This window comes from Mastomys coucha, unplaced genomic scaffold (genome assembly GCF_008632895.1).
Source record: "Mastomys coucha isolate ucsf_1 unplaced genomic scaffold, UCSF_Mcou_1 pScaffold9, whole genome shotgun sequence".
Lineage (NCBI taxonomy): Eukaryota > Metazoa > Chordata > Mammalia > Rodentia > Muridae > Mastomys > Mastomys coucha.
Window position 1 is genome coordinate 25,153,360 of NW_022196915.1, and position 23,468 is coordinate 25,176,827.

Consider the following 23,468-nt stretch of genomic DNA (forward strand, 5'->3'; position numbering starts at 1 on the left):
CTTATATGTGCTTATATATTTTAAAAAGTATTTCCCTAGAAGCAACTGAAAGTCTTACTCCTAAATGATCTTGATTCTTCAAAGGGAACTCATTATCTCAAATCTCCTATCATAAATATTATATAACACATATTTCACCATATGCCATAAACTTTTGATGGTCTAGGGTTTTCAGAAGTATATGAATTTACTGCCTCCAAAGTAAATACCAATGAAGTTGTATAGCAACGTGGTGGAAAATAGCACATCGATACCCTAGCAAAAATGTTTTTGTATTTATGTTTATGTGAAGAGCACCACTTTTTAAAAATAGTTTAAGACTTCCCATAGTGGAGCAGACCTTGGGCACAAATTTTGCAGCCAGTCTGACAGCATCCAGAGGTGGCTCCCCCAGTCCCCGGGCACTCTGATACACCCAGGATCAGAAGATTGGAGGTGAGGAGGACCCATCTGTCCCAACACTGGGAGCAGCTGGGACCTGCGGGACCCAGGCACACAAGAACTCTGGCAGCCCAGTGACACAGGGTCTTTCCAGTCTGTCTGGATCAGTGCCTTGTGCACACCTTAGTCACAAACTCCACAGCCAGTCCCAAAATACCCAAAGGAAGTGCCACACTCAGGCTCTCTAACAAGCCCAGGATCACAGGATCCCAGAATCACAGGATCTCAGAGACACCTTGACTCTGAGGAGTTCTGACACAACCAGGATCACAGGAAGGACAGGCTCTAGTCAGATTTAGCCAGGGCAGGTAGCACTAGAGATAACCAGATGGCAGGTCCGGGGTAGGGAAGGGAGAAACATAAGAACATAAGCAACAGAAACCAAGGTTACTTGGCATCATCAGAACCCAATTCTCCCACCATAGCAAGTCCTGGACACACCATCACACTGGAAAGCAATATTCAGATATAAGTTCACTTCTCATGATGATGATGTCTATAAGACATAAATAGCACCCTCAAGGAAATACAGGAGAACACAGGTAAACAACTAGAAGCCCTTAAAGAGGAAACACAAAAATTCCTTAAAGAACTACAGGAAAACACAATCAAACAGGTGAAAAAATGAACAAAACCATCCAGAATTTAAAAATGGAAATAGAAATAATAAAGAAATCAGAAAGAGAGACAACCCTGGAGATACAAAACCTAGGAAAGAAATCAGGAATCATAGATAAAAACATTGCCAACAGAATACAAAATAGAGAACAGAGAATCTCAGGGGCAGAAGACACCATAGAAAACATTGACACAACAGTCAAAGAAAATGCAAAAAGTGAAAATCTCCTAACCCAAAACATCAAGGAAATCCAGGACGCAATGAGAAGACCAAACCTAAGGATAATAGGTATAGAAGAGAGTGAAGACTCCAAAATGAAATGCGCCAGTAAATATCTTCAACAAAATTATAGAAGAAAACTTCCCTAACCTAAAGACAGAGATGCCCATGAACATACAAGAAGTCTACAGAACTCCAAATAGACTAGACCAGAATAGAAATTCCTCCCAACACATGATAATAAAAACACCAAATGCCAAACAAAGAAATAATTTTAAGAGCAGTAAAGGAAAAAGTTCAAGTAACATATAAAGGCAGGCCTATCAGAATTACATCAGACTTCTCACTAGAGACTATAAAAGCTAGAAGATCCTGGGCAGATGTGATACAGACCCTAAGAGAACACAAATGTTAGCCTAGGCTACTATACCCAACAAAACTTTCAATTACCATAGATGGAGAAAACAAGATATACCATGACAAAACAAAATTTACACAATATCTGTTCACAAATCCAGCCCTACAAAGGATAATAGATGGAAAACACCAACATAAGGAGCAAAACTACACCCTAGAAGAAGCAAGAAAGTGATCTTTCAACAAATCCACACAAACCTAATTCTACCTCTTACAATAAAAACAACAGGAAGTAACTTACTTTTTCTTAATATCTTAATATTAAGAAAATTAATATTACCAACATATCCTAATCAATTAAAATCCAAAAATATGAGGAATTAGAAATTTGTTGATTGTCAATGGTCTCTTTAATTTGGTAATTAGAAAAATAGGCCCAATATCATACAATCCATATACAGCTTGATGGTTCATGACAGTGTCTTGCTGTGTACAACATAAAGGTCTTGAAATCTTGCTTCTCCTATGTCAGCCTCTCTATTAGTAGTATTGTTTATTTCATGTTTTTACACTATACTATGGTTTTCAGAACAGCTTGCATATTTCAGAAGTATTTGTACAGCCAAAAGAAATGTAAACAATTAACTTGGGAAATGGCTTGTTAGAAAGCAACAAAGAGTGAGACTAAATGCTTTACTTGTAACTATTGTATCAAGTTTGAGGAAGAGGACTTTTTAAATTACTCTTTCTCTGAGGTGAATGCCTTTCCAAATTATCACAGCCAATGAACCAAATTCTTACCCTCACCTAATGTCTGTGCCACCCTCCAAGCAGAACCATTGTTCACTGAAACAGTTGGTGAATCACTTTATGGATAGACCATCTTAATACACACACCATTTCTTAAATTAATGTAACCTGTTCTCTGTGGACTGAACAAAGTTACTCACTCAAGTCAAATAGTTTTGACCATAGCAGGAAGACTGTATCCAAAAATCGTGCCTACAATTCATTCCATGGCACAGCAGAACTATCAACTCTCAGCTTAGCTAAGATGGAGGTAAAATCCTTTGGTGATGTGAGGGTCATGTGAGGGCCTTATTACAATGAAATCCAATGTCTAAAACTTGTTCTTATTTTGGGCTTGTACCAAAGTAAGAGCCAAGATTTTAAACTCTACTAAATATAAAACAAACAAACAAAAAGATTTTATATATTTATATTTATTAAAAAATACTAGTAGTGATGCATTATTTTAAAATATACAGTTAATATGTTTGTAGTTATCTAAAATTCATGTTGTGAAAAATGTTATTTATTTTCAGTATTGCTGTAGACAAGCATCAGCATAATACTGTTAAATTGATTGTTGTTTTATATCAAACAACTTTTATAATACTCATTTTTATTGTTATAATATTTTATATATTTTAATGAATAGGACAAAAAAGGTATTATAGGTATTGAAGGTGGGTCTCTGGAAAGGGTTGGGGTACAAAAGGGAAACAATAATGTGATTTAATTCTATTTACTTACTGAGATATAAATTAAAGATTACCATTGAGTATTGGGCTATAACTTCCTGTAATTGATGTCCTCTGGTATATGATATTTGCTCAGTACAATAGTCTGCTGAACCATTGACAACCCAAGCCAATCTCTCAAAACACATTATACTTGATGAGAAATATTCACATACTACATAGTGTATGTAGATTTTTGCATATGAGAGTCTCTGATGACCAACTAATATGAGATGGTATTCATAGAAGACATATGACCTCCAAAGTCCTAGGACTAGTTACAAAACAGCATTATCATCAAAAACATTGCCAAAGGACAACCTCTTTGAGTTCCCATGCAGCCCTCATACTGGGATGTGTCCAGCACTTAGTCATGTACAGCACTCAAAAGTTCTAGTACAAGATATATCTGAGCTCAAATTCTCTGTCTGCTACTTTCTTGTTCTTTGGATAAGAAATTAAACCTAGATGCTCTTCAGCTTTGACACGTATGATCACTATATAAAGGGATATACAATATGCTTTTTTGAGAGTTCAAAAGATCATCCAGCTTTTCTGGTACATATTATTCAATATTGTTATGATAATTTAACACAGTTGATTGTTCAGGCCATTTAGCATAGCAAATAGTGTATGTCGAGAACTATACTCTTTGGCTCCATTTCCTCTGAAAATACATTATAAATAGTTTGTCCACAAATTACTATTTTATTTGGTAATAAGACACTGTGTTTATAAATCAGTGACAATCCTTTTGTTTCCAAATAATTCTAATTCACAGAAAGAAACATTCTCACTTCCAGATTTGTAATGAAAATTCACAAATTAAAACAAAAATTTAATTCACTTAACTGTGAGCCTGTTCGACTTAAAGCAAAGCTATACAAATTCACTTATAACATGCACAAGAGCTATAGATGATATTCATTCTTAGTATCATCTGAGTAGAATTAGAATCAGGCCATTTCTCATGAGACTTTCTTTAGTGACCACTAAAATACATTAAATATTCTGTAATAAAAAGGGGTGAAAAGCTTCTTCGCATATGATCAACTTGAAATAACAAATTTGTTAATTCTAAAATTATATACATAAATAACATCATATAGTTAGAATACAGCATAATCCCATACATCTTCTAGCAGAAAACTAAATGTTTTGTATTAAGTTCAAGATAAACAATTACCTTACCATAATTTAAGATTTTAATAAAAACATGATTTTCTAAAATTCTGAAACTTCAATTTTGAAATCATTCTAGGCTTTCTTCAAATATACCATATATAAATATATGATATACTTAAAACAAATCAAACAACAAATAGAATATTCAATAGATATGAATATGAACAAATAGGATATTGTTCATTTTGTTTTTCAAATGAGAAAAAAGATATTTGCACAAAAGATATTTCACATAATAACCTTTCCTGTATTATGATAAAGTTTCCAAAGGACATTACACTTGCAATTATACAAATATATTTGATTCTTAGATAATGAAATGCATCATGGCATGGTCAGATAAAACTATTGAGTAACAAATAACTCCAATGGACATAAAAAAATGTTCTATGACTGAGCACTTGACAAGAATATCTTTGTGATATTTTCGTCATCATTGTGCCTTCGATGTGTGGCCAGTTTAATATATTTTTTGACTAAGTATTACATATGGAGGAGTGACTGGTTTTACAAAATCCAATAGAGACCTAGGCTTCCAAAGAAGTTCACGTATTCCATATGTTAAAGTAGTCACATCTTGAGACAAACTTCTCACATAGGATTCTAAAAGCTTCTACTTTTAGCATAGCATAAATAAACAAAGCTTAAGTCATAAACTAAAAAGAAATTATAACTGGTTTACTGTCAATTTTATAATCTTAATTTTTAAAACACAATTTTTTATCTTATATGTATCTCCAAATTGTTGCCCTAATTGTGGCAATTAACTTTAGCCTTTAATTGACAGTGTATTCCATATTAGTATTTGTTTTTTTAATGTTTCATGGTACAAATCCCACAAATGTCATTAAGAAAAAGTTATGAATATAATTAAGGAAAAATATTTCAGAATTTTGACAAACTTAAGAGATATTGGATTTAGCATGGATTATTACATAATATAATTATCTCTTAAAGTTAATAAGTTAACCAGAAAAGGATTTTGGTTAATTCATCCTAGTGAAGTTGATCTTCTCTCTCCAGTCCTAAGGCTAGACAACTCTTAGACCCAGAGAATGAACGTGAAAGAGCAAGCTCAGAGTAATGTAGAATCAGAAGGAAGTCCTATAATTTCCACTATGGTACCATTAATGCTACTTATCCATTTGGCTGCTACTCAAATGCCTTCTGCACTGGGATCCTGTCCTAATGCTTTCCAAATACATTTAATGGCTTCTTCATTTCTTTCTCTTGTTGGATTTTTCCCATAACATTTTATAGCACTGATTAGTTTTAATTCTTTTCAATCCTAGGGCACTTTGGTGTTAAAAGATTGAAATATTATCTGCATCTTCAATATATCTGGCATATAGTAACTGAGGAAAGTATGTAAAGATTAAATAGTAGTAGAAAGCTTTAGGCATATGGTTTGAATCCTAGTGTAAAATAGGAATTTTTTAGTAGCTCTTTGAAGATTTTAAATTTTGAAGTTGATCAGCAGGCACACAGCTATGCCTACTCTTTGAGAATTTTAAATCATGGTGAAGACACATGCACTAAAACATGTGCTTGTATTATTTTGTGAAATGCATTGTACCTCAAGTAAAAGAGAAATTAATGTTATTCAAATTTAGATGGGAGATTTTAGAAAGAAGGTATCCTAGGACTCAGTAAAACAAGATTGAACACTATCATGTTAAGTTTTCCTAGTATGCAAAGCTGTTTCAACAACTGAAAAGTGATTAATGTAATCTTTCATTTCAATGATCATTTCAATTCCATGATCATAGCTATAGATTGAGAAAGAATACTTGAAAATATCATTTGTGGTTAGAAACTCTAAGAAAAGTAGGAATTGAGAAGACATCAACTTCAGCAAGCCTATTTATAAATACCCCATATTTAATATTAAATGATAAGGAACTCAAGCTTTTCACTACATCAGGAAGAAAATAAGCATTTCCCTCTTACAGAATTTTCAGTATGATACTGCTAGTCGTGATGATCAAATAAGACAAGGAGCTAAAAATATATAAATTAGAAAGAAAAAAGAAAGCACTCTCTCTTTCTCTCTGTCTCTCTGTCTGTCTCTGTCTCTGTCTCTGTCTCTCTGTCTCTCTGTCTGTCTCTGTCTCTGTCTCTGTCTCTCTCTCTCTCTCTGTTTGGATAACAAATGTAAATGTAAAACAATCTAGGAGTAACAAGAGCAATAAAATCTTTGAGGAACTAATAATAATTATAACTATGCAGTAGATATTTAATAAACAAAAGAGAACCATTGTCCTAAGTACCAATAATGAATAAGTAGAATTAGAAATTAAACACATAAACACAAAAAACTATAGTTGTATTATAGTTTCTGCAAAGATAAAATGCTTAGGGATAAGTCTCCAAAAACATATAAAAGTGTATAAGAAAAAAACAAAGAATTCTGAAAAAAAATCTAATGGCTAAAAAGCAAATTCTTAACCATTTATGGGAAGAAGCAATGTTGTCAAGAAACCAAGCTTTTCTAACTTGCATGTATAAACAATATAATCCAGGTGCAAACCTTCTTGATTCATATTTTCACCCTTTGTAAACTGATTCAAAAGATAAGAAGAAATGAAAAGCAAAATTTAACATGCTCAGTTCTGGAGACAAAGTAATAATAATAATAATAATAATAATAATAATAATAATAACAATAATAATAATAACAATAACAAAGATAATAATAATAATTGAAAGGCTGATACTCCTTGGCTTCAAGCCTTCCTCAAAAAGCGTAATAATCAAGAGAGTAAGGAATTAGCAAGAGAATTGTAGATAGCTAAGTGGAACAGAGGAGACTGCCCAGATAGATACAAAGAGATATAGTCAACTGAGAGAAGATACCATATTCCACAAGTGATGTTCAAATAGCTGTCTATCTCATGCAAACAAAATAAATGTAGATAGGTTTGTTTTAGTCTTTAGAAAAAAAATTCAAAATAAATCATGACACCACTAGAAAATTACCTTGTATGACATTAGAGGGCAATAACATTCTAGACAGAACACTAAAAGGCAAGTAATACAAAAGAAAGAATTAAATAACTATAGTTCACTAAAATTATATTTTTTTCTGTGAAGTGTACTGTCAAGACAATAAAGAAAAGCTATTTCTTGACAGAAAGCAATTGCAAAAGATTTAGCTGATGAAACATTGCTATCCAAAGTATAAAAAAATTCTAAAATTCTACATTAAGAAAAACAACCAAACCTCTACAGAAGATACTGACCTACAACTCACTCAAGATTTACAGATGGCAAATTAGCATAATGGAAAATATGTTTCATGTTAGATGCCAGGAACAGGTAAGTAGAAAGAGTGTAAAGGCACTGAATGCCTATTAGAATAGGTAAGTCAAGAATGCTGACAGTGCTATATGAGGAGCAACAATATTGTTCCTGTGTTTCTGACTGAAATACAATGTGGAGTAGACACTGTAGATGACAGTAATACAATTTCTCATAAAACAATATATACACACCATATGATTTAACGGAAATAAAACATACACACGAGTGTTTATCATGAAGTTATATGAGAATTGTCAAATCTTGAGAACAAACAGATGAATTTTGTGAGCAATAATATTGTTAAGCAAACTGTGGGGGATCAGGATAATAATAGTACCAAGAATATTATACAGCAATAAAAGGACATTTTCTGTAAAGTCCTAAAATGATAGGAAAGTATTGATGGCTCTTGATTGTACTTCAGGTCACATATGTTTAATGTTACTGAGCTACCACAACAATAATGACAGTAAAGCCAACCAAACATTAGGAGGAGCTTGGGGAATCCTGCAGAAGGAAGGAAGAATAGTAGGAGCTGAAGGGGTCGTGGGCATCTTAATAAAAGGCATAGAATCAACTAACCTGGACTCAAATGTGCTCACAGATACTAAAGCTACAACCAGGGTGGATGCATGGGACTGACCTAGGCCTTCTGTACATGTTACAGTTGCTTAGCTTGATCTTATGGGACTCCTAAGAGTTGGAGCAGGAGCTGTCTCTGATTGTTTTTTTTTTTTTTTTTTTTTTTTTTTTACTGCTTTTGGGACATTTTAGTCCTACTGGGTTCAGTTTTGATATGCTGTGTCTGGTTGATATCCATGGGAGGCTTGCCCTTTTCTGAAAAGAAATGGAAGAGTGAAAGCTGGAGTGAAGTGTGTGGTTGTAGGTAGAAGGGCCAGGGAGGAGAGGAGAGAGGGAAAGCTGTCATCAGGATGCTTAAAAATAAAAGACACTGAAGTTTATTCTCCTATGAAAATAGTATACTACAATTTCATGACATTCTGGAAAGGCAAAAAAAATAAATAAATAAAAGATTCATGATTGTGGGGTGATTCAGGGCAGCAAATGTTTTATGCTAATGCTAATAATGTATGAACATCATTATACAGAAGAATGTGAGGGCACGCTGGTGAAAATTATGAACTTAGGGTGAAAAGTTCATGCAGGACTACCAGAGATAACACAAGAACCTCTCTGGTGGGAAAAACAACTGGGAGGCTGTGCACATGTGAGAGATATACAGGGTGTCTCTGAATGTTCTTGTATATTTTGCTGTGAACTTAATAGTTCCGTAAATGTAAATTCCATTTAAACAACTCTTCCACCCCACATATACACATGCAAACAATGTTAGCATAAATATATAATCTGCCCACCAACAGACCATAAACAAGTTGATATACACATTGGCTACCCCTTTGCTTACCATATGAATTTTGAATTAGTAATTTTATTACATCATCCTCAACAGAAAACATTTTATCCATATCAATTCTGTAATCACAAATTAAATTCATGGTATTTATTTGCAAACTCACAAACATTATTTTGCATATTTAGATTCAGCCAAGTGTGTAAGTGGACATTTAATGTAGTTGAAATAGTATATTCACTAATTCTGTAAACCCATCCCTGCTCTAAACTAACATCTACAGTTGTCATAATCTATCTGCATATAAGACATTCCTCATAGCTTCAGCTTACTGATCAATGCCTTCCCTCCAAGGCAATATATCATTCAGGAATCAAATAGTCACACATTGAAAACTCATTTTCTGTAAGAATTTAGACCTATGATTTGACTTTTACAAGACTTGCTATACTCTAAAGCTTGAGTGTCATATAGATGAACCTATTATTTTACTTGGATCACGAATGTTACTTCTACTGAGTTCTCACCTAGACCTCTCAAGAGATACTTTAATTCCACTGTGCTATATACACGTGTATCAGCAATGCTACAAGTCTCCTGATATGATGGAGACTGGTCTATTTCTCCCAACAAAGATGATAAGCAGTTCATATAGCAATTTTGTTTGCTACCTTGCCACTTTGCTTGTGGCATCTAAAAGGCTCCAGCCCTACCACCAGCTGAGTGGTGATTCCTGTGTCTCCAGGTGTTCTGTTCAATAGCCACAGAATATCCATCCTCAGACCCTACAATCAACAGAACCCAGCAAATTTCCTTAGCACTCAGGCCTAATGCTCATTTTTCTCAATATAATTTTGAGGTCATAATGCCCACACAACTATAGCTATACCCTGCTGCCATCAGAGAATGAGGACTGCTAACTGCTTACTCTTCTCACTATCATATTCACCATCACACAGAACAAGCTCAGTGCTTTCTGTAGCTTGTGGCCCATGGCTGAGTGTTAGTCTCTTCCTCCTCTAAAATTTCTCAATCAAATCTTTCAGCAGCCTTTGCCATCCACAGTCTCTTTGACTCCACTTTCTCCTACTGTAATTAAAGTGCAAATCTTATATCTTCTTGAAATCTTCTTTACCATTTGAAAGAAAAAAAAACTACTTTAATTTTGTTTACAACATTGTGTTATTTGTTCTCCTGTCTGCTAAAGAACTTTTTTTCTTGTAAAAACTTCTAACTCTTTTCACACTTCAGGCTTTGTATTGTGGTATTAATTACTAAAACTATCTGTTTATTTGTTTGTTTGATTTTTATAGAGTCTTGGGTTGCATTTCCTAGTCACAGTTTAGGAATAATGGAGTTATTTGATTAGTTCTAGGGAAAAAAACTATTAAGATAGTAGTGATACGACCCCTTTTAGACCAAGTCTCTTAAGTAAAGAATAAGCATGTTCTCTGTATCCATATACTAGAGGCGGGTGACAAGATAAACTTAGGAGATATTGAAGCCACAGGAGAGAACCAGCCTGCATCAACTAACCACTACATAGGGGAAAAGTAGTCATTTCTTGACCAGAGCCACTTGTCCTTGGCAAGAAAATTAATACCTGGCAATATGTTGCTTCTATTTTTAGACTGAAGAATTATTTTTGTATCCAACTGTTTTAGCTATAAATAATAAACTCTTCCCCATTGCCTACAGAATTTCGAATATAATAAACATATTCTATCTCAATTCTAAACCCTGAGTTTCACCTTGAGCAACAGTATGATCTACTTATACAATGGATCCAAAATCATATCTTCTCAAATCTTGATCTTCAGTTGGATTTGCTTGCTTCTCTCTGTTTGCCTACCCTCATAAGCAGACTTTGAAATTTTTCCTTTCTCCTAACTTCTTCTAATCATTATCTATCAATACCCAAGGGGGTTATCTTACTCATGGTACAAATTTATGGAAGCCCCTCAATTATGAATGCTATTTGATTTCATCTTAACTTACTTTCACACTGGCCACATATTTTTCACTAGTTTCATTGGCCTTCTTGTGTTTTAACCAGGCTTACCTACCAGTGTCTCAAACATGCAGTAACTGAACTGTCTGCCTTCTCCATGATGAAATAGTCATATAGCAGAGCACTAATATGCAAGGTCATGAAACAGGGAAGAGAAATTCTGATACAAAAATGGAGCCATTCGTCTATCACCCCCATACATCCAGCAATTCAACCAACTTGGCATCTTTTCTCAAATAGGGAATACCAAACTCACATTTCTATATCTAATCTCATAAGCATCTCCAATGAATGTTCTCCACTGTCGGCATGTTTTCAGTAATAGCCCACCCCAGCATCTAAAAACACAGACTGAAATTTGTAGTCGTCCTTCAGAGTCTCCAACAGTAGCTTTCCTCATCACTTCATTTCAAATATATGTTGATATTGCATTCAAAACACTTACTAGCTTATCCACACGCATCTTACATCTCTTAAGTCCAAGCTGATATCATCTTGCCTGAAGAGAAGTAAGATGCTTTGCCTTGCCTAGCTCTAATAATCTGCCTTCAGGTTTTTTTTTTGTTTTGTTTTGTTTTTGCTTTGTTTTGTTTTTTTCTGACTGAGACTGGATAAGCATGGTCTGAATGAATGGACAAGTGAATGAATGAGTGCAAGTGAAATTCTCTACATTCTCACAAACAACAAACATATATGATGCAAGTATTCATACCTACTTTAAATAAAGGGAAAATGGAGCTTAAGATTCAAATGTGCAGAATTTGAAGAACCAAAATGTGGATTTTCTCAGTTTCTCCAACTCTTTGCTACTAAGTATCTTCCCATAGTGAACTTCATAGTAAACTGAAGTTTACTATTTATTTAATTTGTAATAGACTCAAAATTATCTCCAATTTTTAGCACACTTGTCTATAAATACAGAAAGTAAAGTTCCATGAAGACATTCCAATATTTTCAAGAATTATTCATAAATTAACATATTGAATGTATTTAACAATCAATTAATAACACTTTAAGATGAATTATTTTAATTTTGTTAATGGAAATAAGTACATGTTTACAATACAAATTAGTGCTGATACTAACACATATCAACACAGCCAGGTTATAAGAGGAAAAGGGATTTTAGCAGAAAACAATGATACAGAATTTTGAAGTGTTGTTGTCTACCATGTGTGTATTGCATTAGAAAATACTCTTCTAGAGGCTCATCTTATTTTTGCAGAATTTCAGATATGCTGATCATTACAACCCCTACTGGATATGTAATTGAGGCTTTTACTTTGAGCTGTTATCTTGTGTGAAATGGACTAAAAGATTTTTTAACAGCTAGTAGGACCTAATGAAACATTTTCTTATAATCAGATGGAGAAGGAGAACAGTATGCGTAGTAACAAAGTGATCTCAGAATACTCAAGGAGTAAATTGCTTTGTCTTACCCATGAATTCAATCCCCAAGTGGTCTGCTACATCAAAGTCAGCATGGAAAAAGGAAACAGAAAGAAAACGGGGTTAGAAAAAAATCCAAACAAGAATATCAATGCTTTCAAGACCATCCTTCCAAGGCACATTGTATGTCTCTATTTTAATTATGTCAGCTTAATAGGTGAAACTTGTAGACAGCCAACAATAACAGCTCTTCGTATTGTGCTTAATGCTTATTTTCACAAAACTTATAAATTATTAGTCAGCCTCTTAGTGTAATAAAAAGACGTAAATAGAAAAATATACTAAATAAAACTTTAAGTGGGTGAGTGATCAAAGATTTTCTAGTAAAGTAATTTTTCATAATCCATGATATTCTTTATAGATTCTTTGTAGATTAAAGCTTTGTTCAACATAAATTTATATGCACCTTTATAGTAGTAAGAATGACAAAGCCCCAACTAAGCTATGAAAGCCTATAATGGGATGTGTTTCACTTTCATGCACAAAAAATTGGTGATTCTTCCTTGGACAAGTTATATGAGACAATTGTGCAATAGGAAAATCAAACATCATACAGAGGTCACAATGTCTTGGGTAGATTGAAGACCAGCATACCTGACCCATAAACCCCATGACTGTTTGAGTGAACAGCTCAATTGAACAAAAACAAATGTCAAAGGTATTATCATTTGTCCTGTGACAAATTTGCCCACAGACACAGACAGTCTTGAAGAACTGGTCTGCCCATGGACAGCAGAGGACCAAACTGTGCTTGGCTTATTTATTTAAATAGACTCTTGTTTCTTTCAGTTGTTTAATCTTGTCCTCACTCACATTGTAAATTCAACATTACCTAAAGATGTTTTTGTTTGCACAAGTATTTTTCTGGAGTAAGAGAAAGTGGGGCCAAAAGGTGATTGCTGAAACTGAATTTGTTTCCAAATTAACTATTGACCGCTTTTTAGGGGGTCCCCTGTTTAGTAAAAAAGCATTTCTGTTTAGAAAATGTATGCAAAACTACACGTAACTATTAGTGCATGTATGCACACACACATACACACACACAGAAAAAAAACCCACTGGTTTGGCAATTTAGTCACTTTACCTACTTAATTCATTTGTCCTAATTAAGCTCATGAAGTTTACCTCCACCTCCAACAACACCAACAACACCATCACAGCCAGTGTTTTTAGGGCTCTTCCATCGAACTAGTTAGAAGCTATGTATTTTAATCTCCTTCCCCTCAGCTACAAGCAACCTCTACATTCTGAGTCAGTTCAACTTGCCTACAGGTCACTTGAAATGACAAAAATTTATGTAAACTACAAAGTGTCTACTTTTACAAAGAAAAATGGCAACAGTATTTCTAGAACACAGATTTATCCCTTTTTCCTCACAGCAATCACACTGTGTTGATATATACTTTCTTCAATCCCTGTATATTTTGGTGAAAAGAAAGTTTCTTGTTCTCCGTGAATTCAATCATCATAGGTAGAAGACCACTGAGTAAAATCTCTGGACATTTCCTCTTAGTAAGTGCCATATGAAAAAACACGCAATGACAGGAGAGTCAAAAGGCAGAGATATTGCTCCTAGGCAGGATGAGTTTCTATGCAAAAGAATGAGATGTATGACCAATGGACAAATCCATGCTCATGATCTTCTGCAGACAAGAAGTCTCTGACTGTGCTCTGGAAAGATGGACAAGATACTCGATATATAGAATGCAAAAGTAAGGTTTGAGTGAGATTAGCTATCATGAATGTAATTAAAACACTGATATAATTCTTCATTTGCATAAGAACGGAAACAAAAGAAAATCAAGAGACAGCGATGTTTAGATATCTAGAAGCAGAGGCTCTGAAATGGACCACAGGTAATTCACAGGCCTAAAAATTGAAGTGAGAAGGATCATAGCCTAAATTTGGTTGAAAAAGAGCTTTCTGATAAAGCATACATGAATCAACATTAACCCCCAAGACTGTTTTGCTGGCCTGTACTTAACTGGTAGCCAGCCTCCATTCTGCCAAACCCTATGGTGATCCACCCATGTGTGTGACAAGGGATGTAGATAACTAGACTTCGTGAATAGACTTAGCTAGGAAGTAAGCAATGCGTTGATACATCGGCAGTCAGGCTGTGTACTTTACAATCACAACAAGTTCCTGGCCAGCATCATAGACAACTAATACAACTAAAAATTATTTAAGTGCTAAAAAATATAAATAAGAACCTCGGTTAAAAGAAATCTCTGTTAATATAAAACTTATTAGAATTTCCAGCAAAGTTCTATGTTTTGGGTTATTGAAAGTAAATTGCTGACTGATTTTTACATGGAAACTGACAAGACTGAATATACAAATTAAAAAATCAATTTTTATTCAAAAATATGTAGCTCCTGTTCTTTCACAACTTCCCTCCACCCCATACCATGATGACATACACTGCTGTATTAAAAATTCTGAAACTGGCATCACTATTTATCAGTTTGAAGACACTGACAGGCTTTGGTACACACAGAAGGATCAATGAAAAGCCATGAAAAGCGCATGACAGAAAACCAATTAATTTTGTTATTTCAGTCATACATAGAATGTAAACCATACTATTTCTCAGAAGACTCTGTTGGTTATTTCTCAAGGTAAAATGCCTGCCTGAAGATGTTCAGGCCTGCAGATAAACATCAAGAGGAAAGGAGTGAGAATTAGTCAATTAATAGTTCACTTATTCATTCCCTCAAACCACTGAGAACCAAGAACTGTTCAGATCTTAGGATGAACTAAGAGTCACATGGCTCAAGTCAAAGCCATCTGATTTCCCAGGAAGGATACATGGAAATGTACAATTTACATATTTTTAACACCTCAATCAACTTGTTTTAGAATATTCATACCCTTATTATTGTGTGAGAATGTTTGACTTTTACACAGTACAGTAATATCGGGAGATAATATAAGGATGAGATGAGCTTATAAACTAGCAACCATGTCCACTGTAAAAGACATACACAGAAAGGTGAACCAAATTTCCCCAATCATATGAGGTACAAGGAAGTACACTGCATAAATGAAGCCCTACTCTCAGCCTTCATTTATCCAATTTAAAAATGTCTTCCCTTTTAAGAGATAACTACCTTTTTGCAATGTCATGAGGAAATGAGATCTTTAGGGATGAATTATTTAATCCACTTAAAAAGAGTAAGTTGTTTTCAAGCACCCTCAAGCCTTCTTGAGCACCCTCCAGCACCACTTACTTACTGGTTTCCCTTTATTTACTGATGGAAGGCCAAAGATGAATTGGTTGAAGCATGTGTAAAGGAAAATAACTGTTTCCTGTCACCAAGGAGCCAAACTCACACTATTAATATTTCTCCTTAGTTATCAGAAAAAAATTCTGTAAGATGAGGGTGATTGGATTATTTTTATATATAACAGATGCTAACAAACTTGTGTTTGAAAACCTGCCAAATATTAAACCAAATAATCTTAAACTTAGAGTAATATTTAGCAGATGTCAGCAACTCTTCCCATAGACCTGAACAATTTCAGTGGCTTTAGGAACAAATAAGTGTTAGGAAAGCATTTTGTCAAGTTAGATGTACTGGACAACTTGTCAAATTCAAACCTCTCTCAATTTTCACTAAAATTATTTACTCTTATTATGTAACATGATGTATTTACTAAAAGACACTAATGTTATAACACAGACAATTCAAAATATTCACTGTATTCCTTTCTTTACATATTACCTTTTAATCTGGGACAAATACTAAAAATACAAGGCATTGCTAATAACAACACTCATCATGAGGCAGAGCTATGAATTTATTCCCCATCTAACTGAAAATCAAGGTCCAGATGTCTGAAACCAGTTTAAATCATCCTAAGCAGGAACAGCCTTTCATAGTGCTGTGATAGAAATGCCATGACAAAGTCAACTGAAGAGAGAAAGGGTTTACTCTACTCACACATCCTTGCTCCAGTTCATCATGACCAAAATGTTTGGTATCACCCACCTTGAAAGAACTGATCACAGCCATCCACAGTCAAGAACAAAGAGAATGGATTAGTGATTAGTTCCTTTTCTTCCCACATATAATTCAGTATTGCCAGGGAGTTGGTCAGTTTACACATCATACCCCATGGACATGGCAACAGGCCAACTCAATCTAAACAATTCCCCTTAAAACCCCCTTCCATGGTAATTATAGATTGGGTCAACTTGATTAAAAACAACAACAACAACAACTAGCCATCAAAGTGAGTAAAGATGTTTTCTGTCTAACCTAAAGATTTGTCTTTGATCTACAGAAACAACATGGCAGAAGAAAGATCCTACTCCTGAAAGTTTTTCTCTGATCTCAACATGTACCTACACATATACACCTATGTAAACACACATGCATACAGTAAATAAGTGTAAAAAGAACTCTCTTGAACCTATTGTTATAAGCTGATATGTCAAGCACAGCTCCCTAAACTTCCAAAGCAGCATGCTGAACAAAGGAAACAGAGTTCTTGACTTAATTCCAATCTCCAGATAAATGGGATACTGCTGCTTAACCTAGGGTAAGGGATTCCATGTGGCGCAGCACAGTGACACAGTAACATTAACTCAGGCTTCAGGCTCAGTGCTGGACTAGAAGGATTATATCAAGGTGCCATTATCACAGAGTATCTCTGCAGGTGCTCATTTAGACTTTTGATCCACAGAAAGTAGAGAACGTTACATAAAAATAGTGATCTGTGGTTTATATAGTTAAAACACTGGGAGTCAGTGAGATGGCTCAGCTGGTAAAGAGGTCTTGTCAGCAAGCCCAATTACCTTAATTTGATCCCTAGAATCCACATGGCAGAAAGGGAGGATCCACGGGTTAAGCAGTTCTATGACTTCCCTGTGCACACTGTGATGGACAAGGGTTTGCAAATGCACAAGACCATTGTTAGAGTTCAGAGATGTGAAATATTAAACCAGTGTTTAAACCAAATGTGAAATATTAAACTCTCTTCCTCCTATACACACACACACACACACACACACACACAGAGAGAGAGAGAGAGAGAGAGAGAGAGAGAGAGAGACAGACAGACAGACAGACAGACAGAGACAGAGAGAGAGATACAGAGAGAGACAGAGAGTCAGAGAAAGAGAGAGAGAGGGAGGGAAAGAGGGAGGGAGAAGCAGAGGGGGGGAGAGGGCACAAATATTAAAATGTAAAAACAGGTTTTTGGTTTTTTGTTTCTTTAGATATTTTCTTTATTTACATTTCAAATTGTATCCCCTTTCTTGGTTTCCCCTCTGAAACCCCCCTACCCCATCCCCCCTCTCCCTGCTCACCAACCCACCCACTTTCACTTCCATGTCCTGGCATTCCCCTATACTGAGACTTCAAGCTTTCTCATGACCAAGGGCCTCTCCTTCCATTGATGTCCAGCAAGGCCATCCTCTGCTACTTATGCAGTTGGAGCCATGGGTCCCACCATGTGTACTCTTTGCTTGGTGGTTTAGTCCCTGGGAGCTCTGGGAATACTGGTTGGTGGAAACAGGTTTTAAAAAAGAAAATTGCAAATTGTACTTTATGTATTCCGATCTTCTGGGCTAATATCCACTTATCAGAGAGTGCACACCATGTTTGTTCTTTTGTGATTGGGTTACCTCATTCAGGATAATATTCTTCAGATCCATCCATTTCCCTAAGAATTTCATAAATTCATTGTTTTTAATAGCTGAGTAGTACTCCATTGTGTAGATGTACCACATTTTCTGTATTCATTCCTTTGTTGAGGGACATCTGGGTTGTTTCCAGTTTCTAGCTATTATAAATAAGGCTGCTATGAATATAGTGGAGCATGTACAATCCACAAACCACAAGAAACTCAAGAAGAAGGAAGACGAAAGTGTGGATACTTCATTCCTTCTTAAAAGGGGGAACAAAATGCCCATGGAAGGAATTGCAGAGACTAACTATGGAGCAGAGACTGAAGGAAGGACAATCCAGAGACTGCTCCACCTTCAACCATCCTGCTCCATATTCAATCATCAAATCCAGACATTATTTTGGATGCCAGCAAGTGCTGGCTGACAGGAACCTGATATAGCTCTCTCCTGAGAGGCTCTGACAGTACCTGACTAATATAGAAGTAGAGGCTCACAACCATCCATGGGACTGAGTACAGGGTCCCCAATGAAGGAGCTAGAGAAAGGACCCAAGGAGCTGAATGAAGGGTTTGCAGCCCCTTAGGACAAATAACAATATGAACTAACTTGTACCCTCAGAGCTCCCAGGGACTAAACTACCAACCAAAGAGTACATACACATGGTGGGACTAATGGCTCCAGCAGCATATGTAGCAGAGGATGACCAAGTCGGTCATCAATGGGAGGAGAGGCCCTTGGCCCTATGAAGGTTCTATGCCCCAGTGTAGGGGAATACCAGGGCCAGGAAGTGGGAGAGGGTAGGTTGCTGAGCGGGGATGGGGGGAGGGAACAGGATTTTTTACTCTTTTGGAGGGGAAACTGGGAAAGGAGATATCATATGACATGTAAATAAAGAAAATATCCTATAAAAGAGAGAGAGAGAAAGAAAGAAAGAAAGAAAGAAAGAAAGAAAGAAAGAAAGAAAGAAGAAAGAAGGAAGGAAGGAAGGAAGGAAGGAAGGAAGGAAGGAAGGAAGGAAGGAAGGAAGAAAGAAAATTGCAACGTGGGCTCAAGATTCCCTGGCGGTTCCACAGCAGAAGCCCTAGAAACACCTTAGATGAGTGTGGTAGAAATAGTCCTCATGACTGTTCCAGAGGTAGCATTTTCCATTTTGCCAAGAAGGACTGTGTTTTCTGTGAGTGCCTATGGTTCTAGTGATCTCTGCTAGCTACTATAGGAAAACCTTGTCATGCTAGCATGGAGCAAATCATCCAATCACTTACAAAGCATGCCCATTACAAAGTGGTGCTTTTCATAATGCAACTGTAATCTGTCACTCCATAGGTTCTAGTCCTAGATCTGTGTCAAAGAACATGTCACATGTCTCTGCTGTAATATTTTAAATATGCTTGGCCTAGAGAGTGGCACTGTAAAGTGGTGTGGTCTTCTTGTAATAGGTGTGGCCTCAATGGAGAAAGTGTGTCACTGTGGGTGTGGGCTTTGAGAGAGCTTCCACCTAGTTGCCTGAGGATGCAAGTTTTCTCCTGTCTGCCTTCAGAACAAGATGTAAAACTCTCAACTCCTCCAATACTATGCCTGCCTGGATGCTACCAGGCTTCCTGCTTTGATGTTAATGGACTGATCCTCAGAACCTATAAGCCAGCTCCTATTTAATGTTGTCCTATGTAACAGTTGCCTTAGTCATGGTGTCTCTTCACAGCAATGGAAACGCTAAGTAAGTCACCTGGTGACACTCCAGGAAGAAAGAATCCACTGGAACATAAGAGATGAAATGAGATTTGTGAAGGTTATAAGTGAAAACCTAAATATTTTTTAACCCTTCATGTCTTGTCCCTCAGTCTCCATGAGTTCCCAAAATCAATTAGGTTTCTCATGATGTAATAGTAGCTCATGTATTCTCCTTGCTCCCAGGTAAGATTATTGGCAAGGTGAAAGAAATCATTTGCTGAAGCAGTGTCAGACTTGTCCCCATGTCATGCAGCAAGACGGGCAAACTAGAAAAGAAGGACTTCGCATCAGAGGGTTCTGATTAAGGAAGAAAGCAGGGGTCAGAGAATACAAGCAACACATCGACAGCTACTTCAATTGGGAAAGTAATATGTGAAATTTGCTGATTACACACATCATTCATAAAGTCAAGGGGTCACAACATGCATGAATTGTGTTTGCCAAAGGCTGCCAGAGCATAGAGGTATGACACTGGGTACTCTAAGTAGTCATTGAGAGAAGGTGGTAGCAGGGGTCAGAGTGACAAGCAGACCTGAATCCCTAGTCAGGTCCTAGAGCACCAGGGGTTAGTGGTGGTGGACAGGGACAGACAGAGATCTGTCAAAGGGAATAATATAACCCTGCAACTGGGAAATCTTTGCCTAGGAGCTCTCTCTGTTCATCCCTGTCACCTGGCCCTAAAGGGAAAGGCAGGCTATCACATTGTCCCATTCTAGCTAAGTAGTGGAAGCATTAGGATGTGACTGCAGGCAGATTACAATCTCAAGGCTTCCTTTGTGATCTCAGCAAGCATAGAATTTTAATTTTCATCAGCTCATATATATTTTACATAGAATTTACACACCCTTATGAATAAAATTTGCAAATAAATATAAAAATAATATTGATGAAACAAATAGAAACCTTGATTACTGATAATTGGTAAGTTTTATTCTCTCTTTCCTAGTACCTCTTTTACATTTGCAAAGTAAGCTAAGCATCAAGGATACACATCACCCTGTATCATAAGCCTAGAAGACTATCTGTGGCTGTATCAGCTCAGGAAACACAGTTGTCTCTCACCTCCACTACACTGGGACCAATGGCATTTTCCACTGTTGAGAAGAGGCCATGACACCATTACTGTAGCCAGCATCCCCACAGACAGGCCATCAATCACCAAGAAAGCAAAGGCACTCTGCAGAAAAGCACAGAGCCCCATTTTCCTTTCCTGGGGCCTTGTTACAAAGTGTGACCTCTTTATTTTCCTTTTAAAAAACTCTATTGTTGATTCTTGTTGGACACAGACATCTCTGTTTCCCACAGTCTTATAAGCAAAATAAGACTATTCATTTGTGTTAACGGGGAAGCAGCTGGACTGGAGAATGTACCACATATTCATGCAGTTCACACTCAAGATAAGCATTCTGCTTCACGAAAAACAATTACAAAACAGGGTTTCAAATGCTAGAGAGGTCCTCAGTGGGTAAAGACCTGATACCATCAGGCCTGATGATCTGAATTCAATGTTTCGATAGAAGGAGAAAACCAACTGCCATAGATTGTATATGTAGGTGAGCACAGGCTGACACACAGATACACAGACACACACATACAGACACACACACATACACAGAAATAGAAGCATGTTTTAAAACAGTCTGAAGAAGACTTCCTTAGAGATTCATGAGTGAGCATTTGCTTTTCATTTTCTACACCAAAATCTTGCTGAGCATGGAACTCAGTGATTCAGTGTATGCCTAGCATGCACATGTGTGCACATGTACATGCACACATATACATAAACACACACAAGCACACACATATACATACACTTTATACATATACATATACATTTATACATATACATATATATGTATATATATACATATAATGTAATCCCCTGTATTGCTAGAAAAAAAACCAAAGGAAAGACTCAAAGGTTAACCTTGACTAATTTGCTTGTACAATTTTCATGGGGCAGGATTTTATATCATTGGGTATAACCATAACCAAATTCTAATTTTCCCTCTGATGAGACAGGCTGACACATGACAGGCTTCAAATTGGCAGTTCGGGAGATTAGGCCTAATCATGAGGCTTCAGTCAACTAGGTAGAAACTGCCCCACCACCTGGCCTGAAGCAAGTACTATGGGTCAGCCACAGTTTCCAGCCCTCACACACTGGAAAAGAGTTCTGCAATATCCCTAAGAGATATAGCTTCCCACCCCAGAATTCCTCAACAACAGTTTCCAGCCCCCATGCCCTGATAATGGTTTTGGAATGTCCCTAAGAGATAGAGCAAAATAAGGTCATCTACCCCAGAATTCCCCTAATGCACTTTATTTATTTATTTATTTATAGATATTTTCTTTATTTGCATGTCATATGATATCTCCTTTCCCAGTTTCCCCTCCCCCCCAAAAAAAACCTAAAAACAAAAAAAAACCCAAACAAAACAAAACAAAACAAAACAACAAGAACAAACCCCTGTTCCCTCCCCTCTCCTCCTGATTGCCACCCAACCCCCTCTTGCTTACTTAAATGGAGCATGGGAGCTCACTTTGGTGTCTCTCTATCTTGGTATTGGGAAACACAGAATGCTGGACTTCTGCAGAATAAAACTCTCTTTGCATTTACATAATATTTGAGTCTGGGTGTCATTCTTTGGAGAATCATGGACCTTTGCATCTCTAATTGAAGATGTTAGTAAGACTTTCCTCTGTGTATAAGAACATTGCATTGAAAATTAATATTCCTTTTCTTTGCCTGTTACCAGTGATGATCAAACTGTATGACTAAGCTCATGCGATATTGTGCTCATGTAACAACACACAGTTAATAAGCTAGCTGCTGGCATATTTTGTCAACTTTTTCCCCTTTCAGTGGCAACTTCTACATATGTCATTGCTTTCTATTTCAAATGTAAGAATTAGAAATCTTGTCACTTAGCCTTGTTTAACATCTGAAGCAATTTCTGTGAAAATTAAAAGGTCACATTTATAGATTCTTGGGTTCTCTGGGTTGAAAAAGGCTTATAAATCTCAATATTGAAAGTTCTTATGTATTTCTCCTTTATTATTTGAAAATATGATGGATCTAAACAATGTATCTTGATAATATTCACCCCTCACTCCTCCCATTCCCTTCTTCCACCATGTCTTCATGCTATAGTTGCTTATTTGCTTGTTTATTTTAACCACTAAGTCCGCGAGTGTTGCCCACATGGACACACATGTAGGTTCATCCAATAGGTCATTGATAACTTTCCAGTATCCATATTCCTGCTGCAGCATTTTCTCTGTCCAATCACATTAGGGCAGTGACAGGCCTGTGATTGGACAGGAATAGAGAGGTAGAGATAAAATTGGAGAAGGAGAAAGGTCCGGAGCAGGAGGAGAGAGGAGATTATCATGGAGTCAGTGGATGATGAAGAGTCATATCCCGAGTGGTTATACATCCAAGCAAAGGTTTTTACAAAATAAATTAATTGGGTTAGAATATTGTCTTTATTATTTGGTTCTGAATTTATTGTATTGGCATCTTGTAAATTGTGATCTTATTATTATATAAATCTGAATGGATGCTAAGGCCTTAAGAGTCATGCTTTACTTACCAGGTCTTAGTGATTGGGGGGGGGGGC

At 36.2% G+C, this 23,468-nt stretch overlaps 1 protein-coding gene across 10 annotated transcripts in view; it reads right to left on the minus strand.

The window, feature by feature from the left end:
* Nrg3 (neuregulin 3) overlaps nucleotides 1-23,468 on the minus strand; it is a 1,082,533-nt gene that overhangs the window by 132,121 nt on the left and 926,944 nt on the right. For 5 of the 10 annotated variants that reach the window (XM_031362861.1, XM_031362866.1, XM_031362860.1 and 2 more), the window contains exon 4: nucleotides 12,470-12,496. The exons of 1 other annotated variant lie outside the window; for it this stretch is intronic. In XM_031362861.1, the coding sequence (XP_031218721.1) occupies nucleotides 12,470-12,496 (27 nt within the window). The remainder of the gene's footprint in view (nucleotides 1-12,469; nucleotides 12,497-23,468) is intronic. 4 more of the 10 variants (XM_031362863.1, XM_031362867.1, XM_031362865.1 and 1 more) reach the window with 1 other exon arrangement.